The sequence below is a fragment of the Anolis carolinensis genome, chromosome 3 (genome assembly GCF_035594765.1).
Source record: "Anolis carolinensis isolate JA03-04 chromosome 3, rAnoCar3.1.pri, whole genome shotgun sequence".
In the NCBI taxonomy this organism is placed as follows: domain Eukaryota; kingdom Metazoa; phylum Chordata; class Lepidosauria; order Squamata; family Dactyloidae; genus Anolis; species Anolis carolinensis.
The window spans coordinates 268661434-268685079 of record NC_085843.1 but is presented as its reverse complement, the minus strand read 5'-3'; the positions used below and the strand labels follow the sequence as shown (position 1 = coordinate 268685079).

Genomic DNA, 23646 nt, shown 5'->3' with positions numbered 1-23646 from the left:
CAGTGGGAATGGTGGGATACCTGTTCCCAATTCTGATGACAAAAACAACCCATTGGAAGATAAGGCTATGCATTTGCTACAGCAATTGCCTTATTTCAGCTCCAGTATCAGATACTATTTGTCTCAAGACAATCTGTTGTGCTCATGTCCTGGTTATATTTATTTATTTATTTATTTGCAGCATTTATATTCCGCCCTTCTCACCCCAAAGGGGACTCAGGGCAGATCACATTGCACACATAAAGGCCATAACATAGAACAGAGACAGAGACAAGACGCAGGCACGGGCTGGCTTCGAACTCATGACCTCTTGGTCAGAGTGATTTGTTGCAGCTGGCTTGCTTTCCAGCCTGCGCCACAGCCCGGCCTATTATAGAGCAAACTTTTACTGAATTATATAAGTGCTTGACAGCTCTGCTTACATTTTTATGCCACAAGTCTGGGACAACTGAATCTACAAATATATACAGGAGTTGTATATTTCCACGAAAGTTCTTTAGGGACTTATCTTTAAAATGCACATTTTGGTAAGTTGGAGCTTATCGTTTGTAATTGCCTTGTGTGTAGGCATGTTTTCAGGTTGTTTCAACTGACGCAGATTTAAAAGCCTAGAATGCCTTTGGGACAATGTGCCTTTATTTGTTCCTGTATTCATAAGCTTATGTATGCATTTGTTGTAATGTGCTTTGGCCTCATGTCAGTACAATTTTGCAGATTCAAATATTGCAGCAATGTTCTTGTTGTGTGCTTTCAAGTCATTTCTGACTTATGGCGGCCCTAAGTCAACCCTATTAAAAGGTTTTCTTGGCAAGATCTGTTCAGTGTGGTTGCCTTTGCTTTTCTTCTGAAAGAGAGTGACTTATCCAAGGCCACTCAGTGGCTTTCCATGGCCAAATGGGAATCCTGTTCTCCAGAGTCCAACGCCCAAACCACTACATTATGGTTGGCATTGAAGACTATGAGCTTTCTTGTTGCTGTAGTTCAGAGTCATATTTTTCTGATTTCATTTCCCACCTTTCCCCTTGCTTTGTTTCATCCTTCTGAGAGAGCTGCTTACGAGTTATTTATCTGTAGCATAGTTCACTGCGAAATGAGCATATACCACATTTAGTTACCTGTCCCTTTGATTTCAAAAGAGCTTACTGTTTTTTGCTTGAACATGCTGGAATAACCCTTGGTTGTCAATGAGGAAATTCAGTTATTACTAACACCATTAATTTATTTTGCAATAGATACATATACCACAAATCCAACTTGGAAAATAACACAGCATTTCATTATGTTGCACCAAACATACCCAAATTACACATTGGCAGCATATTGTTTTCCAACCAGCTATGTTCATGTGTTATTCTTTGTGTAAGTCCATAAACATAACATAAATAACATAGTCTCCCCAAAATATTGTAATAATTAAACATTGTTCTCCTGCAACAGCTTGCTAATAGACTACAATTTCAGTAACAGGCTTTTGAGTTTCCTTTACATCTTGGCAGTTAAAAGGGACGAAACAGAATTTCCAGCTGACAAATGGATCCACATCCCAGGACTCTTCTTTCAGCTCAATGTGCTGCCGCCTTATCCAACATGTGACTGCAATAAGAAAACTATTGACAAAATAAAGCCAGGGGACATTCATTTCTATATATGCAGGAATCTGAGCACCAAGTAACACAATGAGTATTTGAAGGAAAACAAATGGTGCCCAAGTGCCCATAAAACAGATGAGAAGTCTTGTCAAGAGGTGCTTTGTGTGATCTTTAGGGCTACATTCAGACACATAAGGGAAGAAAAAAACAGTCTCTCTCTCAAAGGAAATTAACGTAATTGATAATACCATATGTACAATGTCTGACCAACAGAATACAAGAACCAGGCAAATTATGAAGAGCATTCCTAGTGAAAGCCAGGAACTCTGGCTGCTGATGTACAAAGGACACGGAGAGGCAGAAATGTGATTTTTTGCATCAAGCCCCATGAAGCTGCCTGAGAGAACATAATAAAGAACCAAAATCCACGTGAAGATGACGGCAAATGTATACAGCAATGTCCAACACCTATTGGGAGACTTGGAAGTTTGAGTTATTGTAATGTAATAATCCAAACCAGCAACCAAAAAAACTGGATAATGTAAGATCCCATAGGTTAAGGCTGTGATCTGAGCCAAGAGACAAATGTGATACTCAGTGAAGCGGATGCCCCAGAGCATAAAGTTCTGAAAATAAGAGATGAAAGCCATTGTCACGAGAAGCACCAAGTCAAAAAAGGCTAGTGAAATGCAAAAGCAGCTCAAAAAACTCTTGCGAAGAGTCTGTTTTTTGACTCGCAAAACGTAGAGATTGAGTATGACTTTTCCCAGCATGATAAGCACAAGAGCTCCATTAACCTCAGAGGAAGAGTAGATGTGTCCATGCTGAAGACCAAGGAAGGAATAATTCTCACAGAAGATAGCAGCCATTTTTTCAGATGGGGTGAACATTATTTCTGGTTCATACCTAAAAGAAAAGATAAGAGCATTGTTAGCTATTCAAAAACTCTTAATAAGCAATTATCTAAAACTGCACAGGAAAATTTCATTCTGTCATATAGGCCAATCTTCGGATACTGTTTTTAAGATATGTTTAATTCTTGTGATTTGAATTTTTTTGTGAGCAATCTGATTGATTAAAACTATGTTGACCCATTTTTACTGATAGTCACAAATCAAGCAATCCATAAATGTAACTATAGAAATACACACATTACAAACAGCAGTCAAAACACACATCAAAATCCTATTAAAATAGAAACATTTTCACCGAACAAAAAACCAACAACTGAAATCCTGATTTCCTAGCATCCTTCAGGATTTAATCATACCTCATTTCTATGGCACCCTGGCTTTTCATTATGTTGACTTTTTCATACGTTACAAGAATGAATATTGCAAACCACATTGTGATGGGATTCAATTAAAGAAACTTTTTATGGGAGTCTTAATTTGTCAACATTCTTTTTAAACTAGGCTTTCCCAAACCTCATACAATCCGAGTAATGAAGAACGCAGCAGAAGTATCATCTTTCATGACCTGGACTTTTGTTAATCCAGGCCAAGACTATTTCAGTATTCTAGCAGTCATGTAGCACTGTCGGCTCATACCCACAGGTCACTGCTGCCAAATCAGGTCTTTCTGGTCTTTTGAATCTTTGTACAGTATGACGCCAGGATTCCTGGGATTGATATCCACAGTTCCAGTTATCCACATCTAGCAAAAGATGTCCTAAATATTTTCTATGTCCTCCACTCTGACTCTGGTATTCCTGGGCCAGAACTTATTTGTTTCAGTACAGTTTGCTATATTATTCATGATTATCATGATTATTCATGATAGGGCCAGGCTTTAGCACAGCTGGTAAATCACCACCAGCAATAACATCTACTAACCAAAAGGTTGCCAGTTCGAAGCCCCAGGTCGGAGTGAGCACCCGACTATCAGCCCAGCTCACTGTTTACCTAAACAGTTTGAAAACAGCTTAGAACTGTAAGTAGAGAAATTAGGTACTGCTAAAAAGCGGAAGCATTTTCCGACACCATAAAGGAAAAAGCCTGGCGACCAAAAAGGAGGAGGACATCCTGATGGCTCTTCATCATAGAGGATGGAGCAACAGCACCTCCCTATAGCTGGATTTGAACACAACCTCTAAGGCACCAAAGCTGGACGTCGACACAACATAAAGCACCTCCTTTCTGTCTGTTCTGTCCTGTCTGTCCTAATGGCATTGAATGTTTGCCGTGTATGTGACATACATGTCCCCTTGGGGAGATAGGGTGAAATATAAATACAGTGTTATATTATTATATATTATATTATATATATATTATATTTCATGTATCCACAAAAAGACTGGAAACACATCTCTTGTGGATATGGGGGTCATACTGCAGTAAAATTCAGTGGACACTAAAGGTGGAATACAGATCCCCAAATCTGAGAGGAGCGCTGCATGTCTTACTGCTTTTAATCAGCATTGGTTGTGATGTATTTCAATCCCTCATCCTTACTCTCCCGGGTGGGGGGGGGGGGGGGGGACAGAGGCAAACCCTGCCTTACAAAGGCTCACAGAAATAGATTCCCACCCACTCTCATCTCACAGGAGTGTCCATAGGCACAAGTTTATTTTTCCCTTAATAATACCATGGGAAGGAATGCATAACATGGGAGCGGAATGAAAGATTCAAAGCCAAAAGAGGCTTCTTATGAAAAACTGACCAGCAACTTCCCAAACTGACTGGATTGCTAATCCATGGTTACATTACTTTCAGTTCTGCACGAGACTTTTCAAGAATCTTTCTAGTGCCACTCCACACAAAAAGAAAAGGAGGAATTGTTTTGCTTTATTATATCCTAATGTTCAAAAGTCAGACACAAAGAAAACCACTATTGCTTCATCTGTTTGGGTGCAGATATCCCCATATGCTCACAAGAACAGCAAATTAGTCAGCCGTCTTCTATCTTACAGCAGTGCTTCTCAGGCTACCTGATATAGGGGACTGGTTAGTTGTTTTTCCCTCAACATGCCAGGGCCAATGGCACATTTGTGCCCAAATGACTACAACTCTCTCTTTCTTTCCTTGAATCTCCAGGATCTAGAAGCAAATGCTTTGAGGTCTGGTCCACAGACCATCACTTTGAATAACGCTAAAGGTACTTGTGTCATCAAAGCTGCTTTATTTCGCTTGCAATTTGAACACAGCTATAGCAGTGAGGACTATGGAAGTTTGATGTATATTTGTGTGCTTGATCTTTTTTATTCCTTTAGAATTGCATGTTGAAAAATACCAGAAGGAACAATAATTAGGAGGCGAAAAAACAAAGGACTGAGGAGGTCTGAGGAACCTTTGGGAGAGTGGCGGGAAAATAGTTTCATAAACTCTTTGGGGACTATTTTAGGTAAAGGTAAAGATTTTCCCCTGACATTAAGTCTAATTGTGTCCAATTCTGGGGGTTGGTGCTCATCTCCATTTCTAAGCCAAAGAGCCAGTGTTGTCTGGAGACACCTCCAAGGTCATGCGACCGGCATGACTGCATGGAGTGCTGTTACATTCCAGCCAAAGCGGTTCCTTTTGATCTACTCACATTTGCATGTTTTCGAACTGCTAGGTTGGCAGAAGCTGGAGCTAACAGTGGGAGCTCACCCCACTCCCCGGATTCAAACCTCCGACCTTTCCATCAGCAAGTTCAGCAGCTCATCAGTTTAACCCTCTACGCCACCGGGGGCTCCGGGGACTATTTTACTTTAAAGTAAATTTGCACAAGATTGAGTGCTGAAAGCAAGTGCAAGAAAGAAGTGAAATTTAATTTGCTTTTATTTCTTGTGATGTGAGAAACTTTTGCTTTTACTGATTTCTAATGTGATCCAATGAATTTCATAGGGTTTTCTTAGGCAATGAATACTCATAGATGACTTGCCACTGCTTTCCTCTAAATATATCCTCATAGTCTCCTTTCCAAGTGCTTTTCAAGTGCTAACAGGCCTGATCCTCTATAGCTTCCAGGATCTTGTGTCCTAGGATAGAAATGGAAAGAATATCCATTATGTGTATACAAATATTTCCGCAGAGAAATGATAGTTTCTGTATAAAATAACCATGGGTGAGTTTTGCAGAGATTAAGTCCTGAATTGAAAACAGCCTTGAAAAATCTTCTCTCTGTGGGAAGAAAATGTTCAAACTACTCATTGTCTTCTTCAAGGAGAAAGCTAGTGAAGAATGATATTCATATTTCATGGTACATCCTTCATGTTATGAGGGGTGAGATTCATACAACAGTCCATGAATCAGGATATTTATCATGAAGAGGAAAAGAAGGCATTCCATGATGGATTTCAGACAAGGTTATTAGTATGGAACTGATACGATTTTTTTAAAAAAAAATCTTCCTATGATTACAGTGGCCAGCACACATTTTGGTGCCTCACATGTTAGACCTGTTTCTAGGTATATTTGACTTCCTGGTTCCAAAAATGGCACCTGTTTTTCCCTAATAGCTCTAGTTTTTGAGATACAGAATATACACCATATATCAGTTGCCGTCTGCTCACCCACAGAAAACCATGATAACAGTTTCTAAGAAACTAGAGCCGATGCAGTCTAGCCAATGCAATTTTCTGAACCAGTGCCCCAAATAACCCTCAAAAAAGGCCTAAAGCCAAGACATCGAGAAAACATTTTTAGTAGGGATGTATTGAGGAGCCCCCAAGTAGCGCAGTGTGTTAAAGCGCTGAGCTTCTGAACTTGTAGACCGAAAGGGCGCAGGTTCGAATCCAGGGAGCGGAGTGAGCGCCCGCTATTAGCTCCAGCTTCTGTCAACCTAGCAGTTCGAAAACATGCAAATGTGAGTAGTTCAATAGGTACCGTTCCGGCGGGAAGGTAACGTCGCTCCATGCAGTCATGCCAGCCACATGACCTTGGAGGTGTCTACGGACAACACCAGCTCTTCGGCTTAGAAATGGAGATGAGCACCAACCCCCAGAGTTGGACACAACTGGACTTAAACATCAGGGGAAACCTTTACCTTTACCTTTACCTTTGGGATGTATTATTTTTTATACAACTGTTAAATAGAAATTGATTTACTGAAGAGAAGGCTGAGAGGTGCATCAGACACCCAACAGTAGTAATGGATATAGTAGAAGAGTATTGCAGATTAAAGTATTTCCTTTACATGACATTTGCTGTTATCATTAGCACAGCAAATGGTTTCTCTACATATCCCAATGCATGTAAAGGTGGCACACATTTTGGAAACAGAAAAAATTACAGATTTGTTTTTAAGGTAAATTATGGTCTCAGCAGAAACAAAATCATGTAACTTAAGTGGAAGCTCACCCATGCCTTCAAGATGACAGAAACGTAATGTTCCCATTTTAAATCCACTTGATGGACTTACTCTACTAAATAACGTTACTCTAATTGTAGAAATCAACATAAATAAAATGGCTTTCATGTTTTGACCTTGCAAATTGCATTTCACTGCAACCCAAAACTTTTAGGCTTAGTGATCACATTAAAAAAGAGAGAGAATGAGGAACACAACAGAAAAAAATCTCATAATACAAATGCTGACGCAAAGTTAATTGAAAACAACTGTTTGAGTCAGAGGTGATTGGGACCAGGTCTTTTGCTGGATAAAAGTGGCATTATTCAAGCATTAATGCTACTGTCTGCTTTCCTGCTGACTGCAGAGCCTGGCTGGTTTCATAAGCAAGGTTGCACTCAACCAAATCAATGACTTGGTAAAACACTGCCTAGTCTACCTCATAATGTTCTGCTGCACAATGAAGCACAACTGAGCGGACAGGTTAAGAAAGCAGATCAGTATTATCACTGGTGTGGTTGCGATTCCCAAATTAAGAACTTGATCTAAGAAGATAAGAATTTCCTTTTGGCTCTACATGTCAGAAAATCAATCTGGAAGCAAGCTGCTAATGGAGTGCCACACAGTTCTTGCTTGGGTTCAGTGTTATTCAACAACTTTACAACTCACTTGAATGAAGAAATAGAGAGCATACTTATCAAATTTGGATGGGCGTGAGACTACCAAGGACTGTAGGCTACATTTCAGAGGAAGGAACTGACAAAACAACTTCTGTGTATTTCTTGCCTAAGAAAACCCATAGAGACACCATGAATCACCCAATGACTGGATAGTACACAGGAGTATGCATACACACATATAAAAAGGTAAAGGTTTTATATGTGACATTATGTCCAGTCGTGTCCGACTCTGGGGGTTGGTGCTCACCTCCATTTCTAAGCCGAAGAGCCAGCATTGTCCGTAGACACCTCCAAGATCATGTGGCCGGCATAACTGCATGGAGCGCCGTTACCTTCCTGCCGGAGTGGTACCTATTCATCTACTCACATTTGCATGCTTTCAAGCTGCTAGGTTGATAGAAGCTGGGGCTAACAGCAGGTGCTCACTCCACTCCCGGATTCGAACCTGCGAACTTTCGGTCCGCAACTTCAGCAGCTCAGTGCTTTAACGCTGTGCCATACAAACATATACATATATGTAAAGTACTACATTTCGGCAGGAAAAATAATACTCGTAAATAAATGATCAGTGACATTTGACATGGGAATAAAATCTAGGGGCCTTCATAACCAAAATGGTAAAAGGTCTGGAAACCAAGACCTTTAAAAAATGGCGTAACTATCTGCGTATGTTTATCTCAGAGCAGAGAAAAATAAGAGGTGATAGGATAGCCATATTTAAATATCTGAAGAGATGCCAAGTAAAAGATGAAGTAAAGTGAGTTGAGCATAAACCAATGGTTTAAATTACAAGAAGAGATTCCGCCCAAACATATAGGAGAAATTTCTTGGCATTACGAACAGCTTGAAAGTAGAGTAGACCAGTGGTCCTATTCTACAGGAATAGATGGGAGCAGAATTCAAAACAATCTTAACAGGCTAGAGAAATGGGTCAAAATGAACACAATGAAGTTCGACAGGGACAAATGCAAGATACTCCACTTCGGCAGAAAAAATGAAATGCAAAGATACAGAATGAGGGATACCTGGCTCGACAGCAGTACGTGTGAAAAAGACCTTGGAATCCTCGTGGACAACAAATTAAACATGAGCCTACGATGTGATGCGGCAGCTAAAAAAGCCAATGGGATTTTGGCCTACATAAATAGGAGTATAACATCTAGATCTAGATCCAGGGAAGTCATGCTCCCCCTCTATTCTGCCTTGGTCAGACCACACCTGGAATACTGTGTCCAATTCTGGGCACCGCAGTTTAAGGGAGATGTTGACAAGCTGGAATGTGTCCAGAGGAGGGCAACTAAAATGATCAAGGGTCTGGAGAACAAGTCCTATGAGGAGCGGCTTAAAGAACTGGGCGTGTTTAGCCTGCAGAAGAGAAGGCTGAGAGGAGATATGACAACCATGTATAAATATGTGAGGGGAAGTCATTGAGGGAGCAAGCTTGTTTTCTGCTTCCCTGCAGATTGGACGCAGCAATGAAACAATGGCTTTAAACTACAGGAAAGGAGATTCCACCTGAACATTAGGAAGACCTTCCTCACTGTGAGAGCTGTTCAGCAGTGGAACTCCCTGCCACAGGTTGTGGTGGAGGCTCCTTCTTTGAAAGCTTTTAAGCAGAGGTTGGATGGCCATCTGTCAGGGGTGCTTTGAATGCGATTTCCTGCTTCTTGGCAGGGGTTTGGATTGGATGGCCCATGAGGCCTCTTCCAACTCTATTATTCTAAGATTCTATACTTCACAACCTGTGGGTCCCCAGGTGTTTTGGTCTACACCTCCCAGAAATCTCAGCCAGTTTACCAGCTGTTAGGATTTCTGGGAGATGAAGGCCAAAACATCTGGGGAACTACAGGTTGAGAACCACTGGAATAGACAATCTTGTAGGGTAGATAATTCTCCTTCTTGAAAAGTTTTTAAAAAGAAACTGGTTAGTCATCTCTTTGAAGTATTTAAATTGTGTATTTCTGCATAGTCGGTGGTGGCACTAGATGATGGCCTTAAGCCATGCTATACTAAAGCTCTAGATATTGTTTTTTAAAGTGGAGGTTGCAAAACATTTAGCATGTGCTACCTTTTCCTGCCTTGGAGGATAATGCAGGTCTGTTGATTATAATCCTTGCTGAAGGCAACTCAATCTCCGATTTGTTAGACACCGAAAGAAGTCAATCAGAAGTTAGAGTAAACAGGAAAAAGGCTGAAAAAAGTCACGTTTTCTGAAGTCAAGAAAGTTACGCCTTGACATGCTCTAGTTCTTCCGCTCCGCCACCACACATCTCAGAGACAGAACACACAACAATCTAGGCAGGAAGTAGAAAAATTACATATAAATTCAGGTAAAACGACAGAAATGAAAGCCAGAACTTTTGGTTTTTTAAAATCAGTGTTCATGTTGCTGAAGAAGGGAGAAGCCACAATTCCATTTTCAAAGTGACATGGGGAATGCAATGGAAACTGATGCTCTAAAAACATTGAACAGCACTCCAGTTGCACACTTTTCCCACCCTGTCTTAGGGGGAAATCTGCATCCACATTCATACGTTTCTTTCCCCCCTTCCTATACAGTAAGAAGGCCAAAGGGACTCATTCTGAGTATGAGAGGCATTACGTTCCTCCGAAGTCAGCGGATGTTACTTCTGGATGAATGTGAATATGGTTGGTGGGGACGAGAGAGACGGCCTTATTGGTGGTGGCACCCCGGCTGAGATTAGGTTAGCCCCCACTAGCTTTTCGGTCTAGTCTAAAAGCATGGCTTTTTAGACAGACCTTTGATCTTGATTAGATCTTAATGGTTATGAGGACTTAGTGATTGCTTCACTCCGGCACTTGGATTGTCAGCTTAAGACTGCCAGTTTTATCCGCAGGCACCGCTGCATTTTATGAATTAAAAAAAATAGTATGTGTCATTTTATGTATGTTTGCCGTTGTAAATTTATGTTGTTATAGTTTATAAGTTTATGTATTGTTTATTTTATGTCCGGCACTTGTAGTGCTTTTGTGAGCTGCTTAGAGTCCCTTCGGGGAGATGGTGACGGGGTATAAAGATTATATTATTATTATTATTATTATTATTATTATTATTATTATTATTATTATTATCATCCCTTCAGAAGCAGTTAAAAATGATAGAGGAGACTTTCCACCCCTCTTCCAAAATAGAATTTTTAAACTTTTAAACATCATCATCACCATCATCATCATTGCAGTTCTCACACTTAAAACGGGAATTTTCCTTTCCCACTTGTCCAACCCCACTCCCATCAAGATCACACTCCAATTCCATTAGCATTTATCTGGGAATAATTTTCACTGATGTCAATGGGGTTTAATTCTAAGTAGACAGGTACCGAATTCAACTGTTATGAATTGTCATTCATGCAAAGAAAGACAGAAGAGATTTTCAGCCCCAAATTATTTGTGCAATTCTGCCCTCCCTGAAGCTGAACTTTCTTTTTCCACGTCCCAAGTCTCAACAAGACAACATTTTGTATAGATTGACACAGAAAGACACTGCAAACATGAAACTGGTTGGGAGTAGCACCAAAGTCAATGGGCTTACTTCTCAATGGCCACTCTCAGATGCTGTTGTTATTATTGTGTGCTTTCAGGTTGTTTCCAACCTATGGTAACCATAAGGCAAACCTATTTCTTCAAATAGTCCATCGGACAGCAGCCAGATTTCTTACTGGAGCGGGTTACAGGGAGCATACAACCCCGTTGTGCTAGTTTCACTGGCTGCCAGTCTGCTACCGAGCACAATTCAAAGTGCTGGCTTTAGCCTACAAAGCCCTAAACCAGTGATTCTCAACCTGTGGGTCCCCAGATGTTTGAGTAAACTGGCTGGGATTTCTGTGGGTTGTAGGATAAAACACCTTGGGGTGCACAGGTTGAGAACCGCTACCCTAAACGGTTCCAGCCCAGCTTACCTGTCCAAATATATCTCCCTCTATGAACCATCTCAGAGGTAAAGATCATCCGGGGAGGCCCTGCTCTCGATCCCACCTCCTTCACAGGTGGGGATCTGTCTCTGGTGGGGACGAGAGACAGGGCCTTCTCAGTGGTGGCCCCTCGGCTGTGGAATTCCCTCCCCAGTGAAATTAGATCGGCTCCCTCCCTCCTGACCTTCAGGAAGGAAGTGAAGACATGGATGTGGGACCAAGCCTTTATTTTCCTCCTGGCTTCAGAAAGGAAGTAAAAACCTGGCTCTGGGATCAGGCTTTCAGAGAATAGCTTAGTGCAATAATGGATTTGGCATAAGTGCAATAACCACGGAACAGCCTCAGACTACGATTTTTGTATGGCATGATTTTATCTTGAATATAATGTTTTATATGTTAATATGTATTAATTTTAACTCAATCTATTTTAAGCTTAATTTGTATGTATTACAAATACATACCCCTCCGGGGTAGAGAAAGGCAGGATATAAATAGGGTCAATCTATATATATAAAAGAGTGATGGAATCAGGGCACCAGACAAAACAACAAAACTACAGGCCCCCCAACCTCGAAATTTGACAACACAACCCATCATCCACGGCTCTAGGTTGATACAACAAAAAGAAAAGAAAAATAAAGTCCTAATTAGAGGGAGAGCAATAATTGTTTTTATCCAATTGCTGCCAGTTAGAGGACTAAGCTCTGCCCAATCACCACTACCTCAACAATTTCTCAACAACACCACCAGACAACGCCACAGCAACGCGTGGCCGGGCACAGCTAGTATATAAATAAATAAACAAATGAAATAGTAATACTCAGTGCAATAAGTAAGCATGGAATAGTGCAATTAACGACCGGAATGGCTCCTGGTACATACCTTTGGATTGCATGGTTTTAATTAACTTGTTTTAAGAGGGATATGTTTTTAATTATTTGGTTTTAATTTATATGGTTGGTTTTATTTCATGTGTGTCTATGTGGCATTGAATTGTGCCTTCTGTTATGAGCTGCCCTGAGTCCCTTTTGGGGTGAGAAGAGGAGGATATAAATGCAGTAAGTAAATAAATAAACAAATCTCTGATATCGCAAGTCTAAATGCATCCATCGGGGAGTTAGGTCATTTTGAAGTCATCTCATAGGAACTATTTCAGAACTGACGTAGACTTAATGTACATGACACACAATTAATTAAACTTGGGTCAACAATACACAGCAAAGTTTAAAAAGAATTTACCGAAGGGAAGATAAAGTTAGAATAAAAAACAAAAAGGGGGGGGGGAGAGAAAGAAATGTAGCAGTACCTTTAAGATGAACTGCAGGAGTCTACCGTATACCATGCAGCTGCGGACAAGTCTACATACGGTAGGGACCGCCAAACGCAGCATTGCCCAAACACAAGTCAAGGAACATGAAAGGCACTGGAGACTAACTCAACCAGAAAAGTCAGACATAGCAGAGCACTTGATGAACCAACATGGACAAAGCATATTATTTGAGAACACAGAAATGCTGGACTACTCCAACAACCACCATGTCAAGACTACACAGGGAAGTCATTGAAATCCACACACGTGAAGAATTTCAACAGAAAGGAGGAAACCATGAACATGAATCAAAACTGGCTACCAGTATTATTTTTTTTTAAAAAAACCCTCTAAAATCAGGACAGTAAATAAATAAAACACTCAGAAAACAGAAGAATTCCAGACATGAAACAATCAGGGCCAACTAACACCTCCCAACAAAGGATTCCCCCAGGCAGGAATTAGCCAGGCTTTGAAGCTGCAAGGCTTTTCAGTACTAATCAAGGTGATTAATTTCAACATTCATACTTGCCTCCAACAGACAAGAGTTCTTTCTCCCACCCTGGACCTTCCACAGATATATAAAACTCACTAACCTAGTTTCCAATAAACTTCACAAGCTCTGAGGATGCCTGCCATAGAGGTGGGCGAAACGTCAGGAGAGAATGCTTCGGGAACATGGCCATACAACCCGGAAAACTCACAGCAACTCAGCAATTCCGGCCATGAAAGCCTTCGAACACACAATGAACTGTTTTTAGTTTTCGGAAGAGTGTTTGTGGATAATAAAAGCTAAACATGCCTCTGAGATTATACAGGAAAAGACGAAGACTTGGGTGACAATATTGGATGCGACTCATGCAAGGCAAATTATCTCACAATAATGCAGATCCTGGGTGATGATCATTGCTTCCGACTTAACCCAAAGCTCACCAAAAATGGTAAAACAGAGGATGGAAATGAGGCTTGTTTCTATCTATATCCGAACAACATCTCTGCCCCGAAAAAACAAAATATTTAGGTAACTGCAGCGTAGCCTAAACCAGAAGTTCTTGTTTAGCTCAGCCTCCTCAATTATCTTTTTCTGAAGCAGGTTTTTTGCCATGCGAACTCTATTACCATATCAGTGTTCATCGGCCCACATATTTCAGCATGTTTGTGAGACATGTGTAAACACATATTGTGAAACACAATAGTGCAAGACCTAGTAGTTCTGCAAACCCATGTGCTATCTAGGTACAGTAGAGTCTCACTTATCCACGCCTCGCTGATCCAAACCTGTGGATTATCCAAGCCAATTTTGTAGTCAATGTTTTCAATATTTTGTGATATTTTGGTGCTAAATTCGTAAATACAGTAATTACAACATAACATTACTGCGTATTGAACTACTTTTTCTGTTTGTTGTATAACATGATGTTTTGGTACTTAATTTGTAAAATCATAACCAAATTTGATGTTTAATAGGCTTTTCCTTAATCCCTCCTTATTATCCAAGATATTCGCTTATCCAAGCTTCTGCCGGCCTGTTTAGCTTGGATAAGTGAGACTCTACTGTACTTCTATTCCCTAACTTGAGACATGCACAGGATTCTATTAGTATTGTTGGACAGTATTAACTAACTTCTAATCTCTAGACCAGGCATGGGCCAACTTTGGCTTTCCCTCCAGGTGTTTTGGACTTCAACTCCCACAGATCCCTAACTTTCATTCTCTAGACCAGGCATGGGCCAACTTTGGCTTTCCCTCCAGGTGTTTTAGACTTCAACTCCCACAAATCGCTAACTTTCAATGTCTAGACCAGGCATGGGCCAACTTTGGCTTTCCCTCCAGGTGTTTTGGACTTCAACTCCCACAAATCCCTAACTTTCAATCTCTAGACCAGGCATGGGCCAACTTTGGCTTTCCCTCCAGGTGTTTTGGACTTCAACTCCCACAAATCCCTAACTTTCATTCTCTAGACCAGGCATGGGCCAACTTTGGCTTTCCCTCCAGGTGTTTTGGACTTCAACTCCCACAAATCCCTAACTTTCAATCTCTAGACCAGGCATGGGCCAACTTTGGCTTTCCCTCCAGGTGTTTTGGACTTCAACTCCCACAAATCCCTAACTTTCATTCTCTAGACCAGGCATGGGCCAACTTTGGCTTTCCCTCCAGGTGTTTTGGACTTCAACTCCCACAAATCCCTAACTTTCAATCTCTAGACCAGGCATGGGCCAACTTTGGCTTTCCCTCCAGGTGTTTTGGACTTCAACTCCCACAAATCCCTAACTTTCATTCTCTAGACCAGGCATGGGCCAACTTTGGCTTTCCCTCCAGGTGTTTTGGACTTCAACTCCCACAAATCCCTAACAGCCTACCGGCTGTTAGGGATTTGTGGGAGTTGAAGTCCAAAACACCTGGAGGGAAAGCCAAAGTTGGCCCATGCCCACAGCCTGGTCTAGACATTGAAGGCTGCTGCTTAACACAGTTTGGAGATCCCTCCAAAGGATCCCTGCAGACTCATCCCATTCTGTGCCTTTGCCTGCTCTCCTCCTGACCCTCCCCTCCTTCTCTCCAAAGAGCCCCCCAATGAAATGCCATGAGTATCAATCATCTCCTGCCAGTTGACCAACCTCCTCTTTCTCCCGTTGCTTCTCCTCCCATTCTGGAGCCCCAGGGCGAGGGCTCTGCCTTCTTCTCAGACTGAGCAGGAGAGAGGAGCCTTGCCTGCAGAAGCACGCACAAGGGGAGGCGCTGCCTCTGGGAGGAGCCTGCCCGGCCACATGTCATCCTTCAGCGGGAAGAACCGGTCTCCCTCCCGGCTCTGAGGCCCTCCTCCTCCCCACCAAGACACCCCTTGGACCGCCAAGGCTCGGGGCGATGGAGCCGTTGGGGTTATCGCTTTGCAAGTTCTTTGCAGTCTTCCCACCAAACTCTCAGGAGCGCAATAGCATTGAGACATGGCTGGGGCCAATGATCCAAGCCCGTAGCCAAGGGCGCTTTCATATTCAGATTCGCTGAGTTGCTGTCAGTTTTCCGGGCATTGTTCCAGAAGCATCCCCTCTGTCCTGACGTTTCTCTCGCATCTATGGCAGGCATCCTCAGAGGTTGTGAAGTCTGTTGGAAACTAGGCAAGTGGGGTTTATATATCTGTGGAAGGTCCACGGGTCTTAGTAGGCCTGTAGATAGTTTGTAGGTTGTTTCAGTGGTTCCCCGAAAGACATACAACAACCCTTTGTAGGTTGTGTTTCAGTGGTTCCCCGAAAGACATACAACAACCCTTTGTAGGTTGTGTTTCAGTGGTTCCCCGAAAGACATACAACAACCCTTTGTAGGTTGTGTTTCAGTGGTTCCCCGAAAGACATACAGCAACCCTTTGTAGGTTGTTTCAGTGGTTCCCCGAAAGACATACAACAACCCTTTGTAGGTTGTGTTTCAGTGGTTCCCCGAAAGACATACAACAACCCTTTGTAGGTTGTTTCAGTGGTTCCCCGAAAGACATACAACAACCCTTTGTAGGTTGTGTTTCAGTGGTTCCCCGAAAGACATACAACAACCCTTTGTAGGTTGTGTTTCAGTGGTTCCCCGAAAGACATACAACAACCCTTTGTAGGTTGTGTTTCAGTGGTTCCCCGAAAGACATACAACAACCCTTTGTAGGTTGTGTTTCAGTGGTTCCCTGAAAGACATACAACAACCCTTTGTAGGTTGTGTTTCAGTGGTTCCCCGAAAGATATACAACAACCCTTTGTAGGTTGTGTTTCAGTGGTTCCCCGAAAGACATACAGCAACCCTTTGTAGGTTGTGTTTCAGTGGTTCCCCGAAAGACATACAGCAACCCTTTGTAGGTTGTTTCAGTGGTTCCCCGAAAGACATACAACAACCCTTTGTAGGTTGTGTTTCAGTGGTTCCCCGAAAGACACACAACAACCCTTTGTAGGTTGTGTTTCAGTGGTTCCCCGAAAGACATACAACAACCCTTTGTAGGTTGTGTTTCAGTGGTTCCCCGAAAGACATACAGCAACCCTTTGTAGGTTGTGTTTCAGTGGTTCCCCGAAAGACATACAGCAACCCTTTGTAGGTTGTTTCAGTGGTTCCCCGAAAGACATACAACAACCCTTTGTAGGTTGTGTTTCAGTGGTTCCCCGAAAGACATACAACAACCCTTTGTAGGTTGTGTTTCAGTGGTTCCCCGAAAGACATACAACAACCCGTTGTAGGTTGTGTTTCAGTGGTTCCCCGAAAGACATACAACAACCCTTTGTAGGTTGTGTTTCAGTGGTTCCCCGAAAGACATACAACAACCCTTTGTAGGTTGTGTTTCAGTGGTTCCCCGAAAGACACACAACAACCCTTTGTAGGTTGTGTTTCAGTGGTTCCCCGAAAGACACACAACAACCCTTTGTAGGTTGTGTTTCAGTGGTTCCCCGAAAGACATACAACAACCCTTTGTAGGTTGTGTTTCAGTGGTTCCCCGAAAGACATACAACAACCCGTTGTAAGTTGTGTTTCAGTGGTTCCCCGAAAGACACACAACAACCCTTTGTAGGTTGTGTTTCAGTGGTTCCCCGAAAGACACGCAACAACCCTTTGTAGGTTGTGTTTCAGTGGTTCCCCGAAAGACATACAACAACCCTTTGTAGGTTGTGTTTCAGTGGTTCCCCGAAAGACACACAACAACCCTTTGTAGGTTGTGTTTCAGTGGTTCCCCGAAAGACATACAACAACCCTTTGTAGGTTGTGTTTCAGTGGTTCCCCGAAAGACATACAGCAACCCTTTGTAGGTTGTTTCAGTGGTTCCCCGAAAGACATACAACAACCCTTTGTAGGTTGTGTTTCAGTGGTTCCCCGAAAGACATACAACAACCCTTTGTAGGTTGTGTTTCAGTGGTTCCCCGAAAGACATACAACAACCCGTTGTAGGTTGTGTTTCAGTGGTTCCCCGAAAGACATACAACAACCCTTTGTAGGTTGTGTTTCAGTGGTTCCCCGAAAGACATACAACAACCCTTTGTAGGTTGTGTTTCAGTGGTTCCCCGAAAGACACACAACAACCCTTTGTAGGTTGTGTTTCAGTGGTTCCCCGAAAGACACACAACAACCCTTTGTAGGTTGTGTTTCAGTGGTTCCCCGAAAGACATACAACAACCCTTTGTAGGTTGTGTTTCAGTGGTTCCCCGAAAGACATACAACAACCCGTTGTAAGTTGTGTTTCAGTGGTTCCCCGAAAGACACACAACAACCCTTTGTAGGTTGTGTTTCAGTGGTTCCCCGAAAGACACGCAACAACCCTTTGTAGGTTGTGTTTCAGTGGTTCCCCGAAAGACACACAACAACCCTTTGTAGGTTGTGTTTCAGTGGTTCCCCGAAAGACACACAACAACCCTTTGTAGGTTGTGTTTCAGTGGTTCCCCGAAAGACATACAACAACCCTTTGTAGGTTGTGTTTCAGTGGTTCCCCGAAAGACATACAGCAACCCTTTGTAGGTTGTTTCAGTGGTTCCCCGAAAGACACACAACAACCCTTTGTAGGTTGTGTTTCAGTGGTTCCCCAAAAGACATACAGCAACCCTTTGTAGGTTGTGTTTCAGTGGTTCCCCGAAAGACATACAACAACCCTTTGTAGGTTGTGTTTCAGTGGTTCCCCGAAAGACACACAACAACCCTTTGTAGGTTGTGTTTCAGTGGTTCCCCAAAAGACACACAACAACCCTTTGTAGGTTGTGTTTCAGTGGTTCCCCGAAAGACACACAACAACCCTTTGTAGGTTGTGTTTCAGTGGTTCCCCGAAAGACACACAACAACCCTTTGTAGGTTGTGTTTCAGTGGTTCCCCGAAAGACATACAGCAACCCTTTGTAGGTTGTGTTTCAGTGGTTCCCCGAAAGACATACAACAACCCTTTGTAGGTTGTGTTTCAGTGGTTCCCCGAAAGACATACAGCAACCCTTTGTAGGTTGTTTCAGTGGTTCCCCGAAAGACATACAACAACCCTTTGTAGGTTGTGTTTCAGTGGTTCCCTTGATTTATGGTAAGAACACTTTCCCTCTGGGTGGATCTTTGTCTTTACTCTCATGGCATGTTCTTGGCCTTGCCGCCTACAAAATATCTAGGTAAGGTAAAGGTTTTCATGTCTGACTCTGGGGGTTGGTGCTCATCTCAATTTCTAAGCCGAAGAGCCGGCGTTGTCCGTAGACACCTCCAAGGTCATGTGGCTGGCATGACTACATGGAGTGCCGTTACCTTCCCACCGGAGTGGTACCTATTGATCTACTCACATTGGCATGTTTTCGAACTGCTAGGTTGGCAGAAGCTGGAGCTAACAGTGGGCGCTCACTCCGCTCCCAAGATTTGAACCTGCGACCTTTCAGTCTGCAAGTTCAGCAGCTCAGCGCTTTAACACACTTCACCACCAGGGCTCCAACAAACTATCTCCAGACCCATTAAGAAAATTCATCAAATGCTACGTTCAGCAAAGGACAGGAGGGATCCTCTCACCTCTGCAGGAGTCTACCGTATACTATGCAGCTGAATCAATCAGTGGCAGCCAACACCTCCAAACAAAGGATTCCCCCAGGCAGGAATGAAGCTTGTAAGGCTATTAATGCTAATCAACATTCACACTGGCCTCCAACAGACAAGAGTCCTTTCTCCCACCCTGGACATTATACAGATATATAAACCCCACTTGCCTAGTTTGCAACAAACCTCACAACCTCTGAGGATGTTTGTCATAGATGTGGGCAAAACGTCAGGAGAGAATGCTTCTGGGACATGACCATGCAGCCTGGAAAATGCACAACAACCCAGTGATTCTGGCCATGAAAGCCATCGACAACAGCATTGAAAAAGCTCTGCAGCTTCAAGGCCTGGCTGATTCCTGCCGGGAGAATCCTTTGTTGGGAGGTGTTAGCTGGCCCTGATTGTTTCCTATCTGGAATTCCTCTGTTTTTTGAGTATAGTTCTTTATTTACTGTCCTGATTTTAGAGTCTTTTAAATACTGGTAGCCAGATTTTATTCATTTTCATGATTTCCTTATTTCAGTTGAAATTGTCCACATGTTTGTGGATTTCAATGGCTTCTCTGTGTAGTATCAGTATTAGTATTAGTATCCTTAATGATATCCTTAGTATTTTCTCAGGATTGGGACCCAAAGGGCCCAGCAACTTAGACAGCAACCCAAGTACTCCTGACAGGTGGCCGTTCATTCAAGCTTTTGTTTAATAATAACCTTCAGAAAAAGAAGGAGACTCTACCACAGTCCTCTTTGGGAATATTTTTACAGGCTGTTCTTGTTTCTTGGCCTCAGGACATTGGCTTATTTTGTAACAGGGAAAAGGTGCTGGTGCCTTCACCAAAGCTGCCGCTTGGACTGCAAAGCTACTTCTCCACAGATTGGATCATTAAAACCCTATGGAGTTGAGGTGACCCATAGAATATGCCCACATTGGTTCTGAACATCCATTGGGATACTCAAAATTTGTCAGCTGTGTTAATACGTGTATCCTCTGTACCTCTGTTCCTTCCTAACAAAAGGAAGGTGGGAGACTTGAATACTGCTCCCTTTTATTTCATGTGGTTGTGCTTCATCGTTTTTGGTTGTGTTTTGGATCACTCTTCATAACCCTTTGTAAAAGCGGAGCAGACATATCCAAAATAATAAAGCATTTTTGTTATACTATTTCACAAAGGACACCCAGCTCTTCTTAGTCATCACCTTATTGCCCCGAGGTAGGAAACTGTATGTTGTAAGCCGTTTTGTACTTTAAATTTGCTAAGTTTTAAGCAAGCCCTAAGTGAAACTATTAAAATTTGACACATTTGGGCTCTCATTTAAGGTACATTTAAAATGTAAAATTAGGAGCCCCTGATGGTGCAGTGGGTTTAATTGCTGAGTTGCTGAACTTGCTGACCAAAAGGTGAGCAAGTGGGGTGAGCTCCCATTGTTAGCCCCAGCTTCTGCCAACCTAACAGTTCGAAAACATGCAAATATGAGTAGATCAATAGGTACCGCTCCGGCAGGAAGGTAACGGCGCTCCATGCAGTTATGCCGGCCACATAACCTTGGAGGTGTCTACAGACAACGCCTGCTCTTCGTCTTAGAAATTCAGATGAGCACCAACCCCCAGAGTTGGACACAACTAGACTTAATGTCAGGAGAAAACCTTTAATTTTTAAAATATAGAATTAATGTAGTTTGACACCAATTTAATTGCCATGGCCCAATGCCACAGAATAATGGGATTTGTAGTTTGGTGAGCAGCAATCTTTGGCCACATCTACATTGCCCTATAATGCAGCTTCAGAATGTAGTTTAACTCCATTGAACTGGATTATATGGCAGTGTAGACTCATATAATCCAGTTCAATGCAGTTAAACACTATTATATGACAGTGTTACCAAAATCAGCAGAACACCATTCCTATAAAGTTTCAGAAAATCCAATCATCCACTCGTTTTACAGATTTAAAAATACAAATATATATATAAATAAACCGAAAGGGGTATCTCCTTGAATATATCCACAGTGACAGAGCATAAGCAGGGTGTCATTTCTGTAAAGTGTCAAAAATCTGGTCATCCACTGACTTTTAGGAAATTAATCCAATTTAAACACCTTGGGCAAGTCACACTCTCTCAGCCTCAGAGAATTAAAAGTCTGTTTTTGGCTATCATGATGAAACTTGACACACTTAGAGGCCATATTTACGACTGTAAGCCTGCCAGTTTTCAGAAAGATCCAGTCATGCACTGATTTTTAGGAATTTTAAATTTTTATATATATATATGGGCCCCTGGTGGTGGCACAGTATGTTAAAGCGCTGAGCTGCTGAACTTGCAGACCAAAAGGTCCCAGGTTCAAATCCCGGGAGTGGAATGAGCACCCGCTGTTAGCCCCAGCTCCTGCCAACCTAGCAGTTCGAAAACATGCCAATGTGAGTAGATCAATAGGTACCGCTCCGGCGGGAAGGTAACAGCGCTCCATGCAGCCATGCTGGCCACATGAACTTGGAGGTGTCTACGAACAACGGCGGCTCTTCGGCTTAGAAATGGAGATGAGCACCAACCCCCAGAGTCGGTCACGACTGGACTTAACGTCAGGGGAAAACCTTTACCTTTTACATATATATATATATATATATATATATATATATATATATATATATGTAGCTACTAGTGGCTAGCTACTAGCCATTATTATTATTATTATTATTATTATTATTATTATTATTATTACCCTGCCTTTCTCCTCGTGGAACTATAGGCACGCTAACAATCCTTATCCCATACTTATTCGGGGCTGAAAAGCACAATACAAATGTGCAAAATACAAAAATGTGCAAATACAAAATAGTGATAATGTGCTAAAAACAGATTAAAATAAAATAAATACATTTAAAATGGCATTTTAAACTCACAGTCTCTCTCTTTCACCCCCATCCCATCAACCCCTTCCTAGCTATGGAAATTTGGAAAATATAAATTGGTGGATGGGGTTGGATAATTTCAACAGAGGGAGATAGACTGAATGAAAGGACACAAAGAAAATGAATTCTCCAAAAGCTAGTTAGTATTCCTATAAGTTTTATGAAATATGCAGAAACCAAATGGAGGAAAAATGGAGACATTGAGCGCGGTGCAGCTATATATAAGACCAGATTTGCAGAAAGCTGCTTAATCTGCTGTCTTCTTCTGATTGGCTGACAAGGAACAAAAAACAGTGTGCATTTGCCAGCTAATTTGTCAGCTAAGACCATCTAAGGTCTACAAAAATGTTATAAATTTATAATTATTGTTATTAGATGAAGGGGGGTGATTTCTCGATAACAGCAAGTGTAGATGGGACCTAAGGTGGAGAAGGCTAAAGACTTTGTAAAACTACTTTCGATGTAAGGAAAGTCAGACTTTTGGAGCCCTGGTTATGTGGGAACAGAGCAGAGCCAATTACAGACTAAATGAACTTTACATGTGCATGTTTGTATTTCCTGCTTTATTCGCTCTTGGCCTAAATCCTCCATTCAAAATGGGTTTTGTCATTAATCCAGCTCAAATTATACCTGACATTTGTATTCTCTTTTAATTCCTGCCCAGCACTGCTCCCACATTTTCCTTATACGAGGAAACTCTATAACTCATTTAACTAACTAGTGTTCTTTGTTCCTCCTCAAGTTTCTTAACATTATGAAAAGCTCAGCCAATGGAGGCAAAATACAGTAGAGTCTCACTTATCCAAGCTAAACGGGCCGGCAGAAGCTTGGATAAGCGACTATCTTGGATAATAAGGAGGGATTAAGGAAAAGCCTATTAAACATCAAATTAGGTTATGATTTTACAAATTAAGCACCAAAACATCATGTTATACAACAAATTTGACAGAAAAGGTAGTTCAATATGCAGTTGTAATTACTGTATTTACGAATTTAGCACCAAAATATCACGATATATTGAGAACATTGACTACAAAAATGGCTTGGATAATCCAGAGGCTTGGATAAGTGAGACTCTACTGTAGCTAAAATCAAATGTACGAGGAAAAATATCTAATCAAGAGTGGAATTTTGTTAACAACAGCCAGAATTGTGGCCTATAAAAGTCATGCAGATAAAGGAAATTTCAAATTAGCAGCATTGATTTTAACCTGCTTCCCTTGGTCATAGGGGTGTCTATAGAACTATCTAATAGACTTGTGTATTTATATGGAATTACTTACCGTTTCTGTTGGTTCCATTCGTATGGCCCCGTTCCCGTTTCTGTCCGCCACCTACAGAAACGGGCACCTATACAAATGGGTTTTTCCATCCAAGGTCTGAAAAAAACAAAAAACTTTCAGGCCTTGGGCGACAAAGCTCCAGGCCCTGCAAGCCAGTCCTATGAGCCATTGGAC

The 23646-nt window shown here is 41.9% G+C and overlaps 1 protein-coding gene across 6 annotated transcripts; it reads right to left on the bottom strand.

Moving 5' to 3' along the window:
- Nucleotides 1-1198: 1198 nt before the first annotated feature.
- On the bottom strand, nt 1199-23646 carry gpr160 (G protein-coupled receptor 160). 6 transcript variants are annotated; one of them, XM_062976761.1, is made up of 3 exons: nt 15394-15654; nt 13375-13511; nt 1199-2495 (listed from the first exon to the last, which is right to left on the bottom strand). In XM_062976761.1, exon 3 carries the CDS (start codon nt 2477-2479, stop codon nt 1442-1444), a length of 1038 nt encoding a protein of 345 aa, XP_062832831.1. In that variant the 5' UTR covers nt 2480-2495; nt 13375-13511; nt 15394-15654; the 3' UTR covers nt 1199-1441. The 6 variants fall into 6 exon arrangements, with proteins under 6 accessions (XP_062832831.1, XP_062832830.1, XP_003218187.1 ...); XM_062976760.1 differs by lacking the exons at nt 13375-13511; nt 15394-15654 and adding an exon at nt 23473-23646; XM_003218139.4 differs by lacking the exon at nt 13375-13511.

What these genes read in the sequence shown, in the direction of transcription:
- gpr160 (XM_062976760.1), bottom strand. Translation starts at nt 23,561, where the DNA reads ATGGAAAAACCCATTTGTATAGGTGCCCGTTTCTGTAGGTGGCGGACA. An exon ending in GAATGGAACCAACAGAAACG is followed by an intron (nt 2,496 to 23,472) that starts GTAAGTAATTCC and finishes CTTTTCTTTTAG; the next exon opens with GTATGAACCAGAAATAATGT.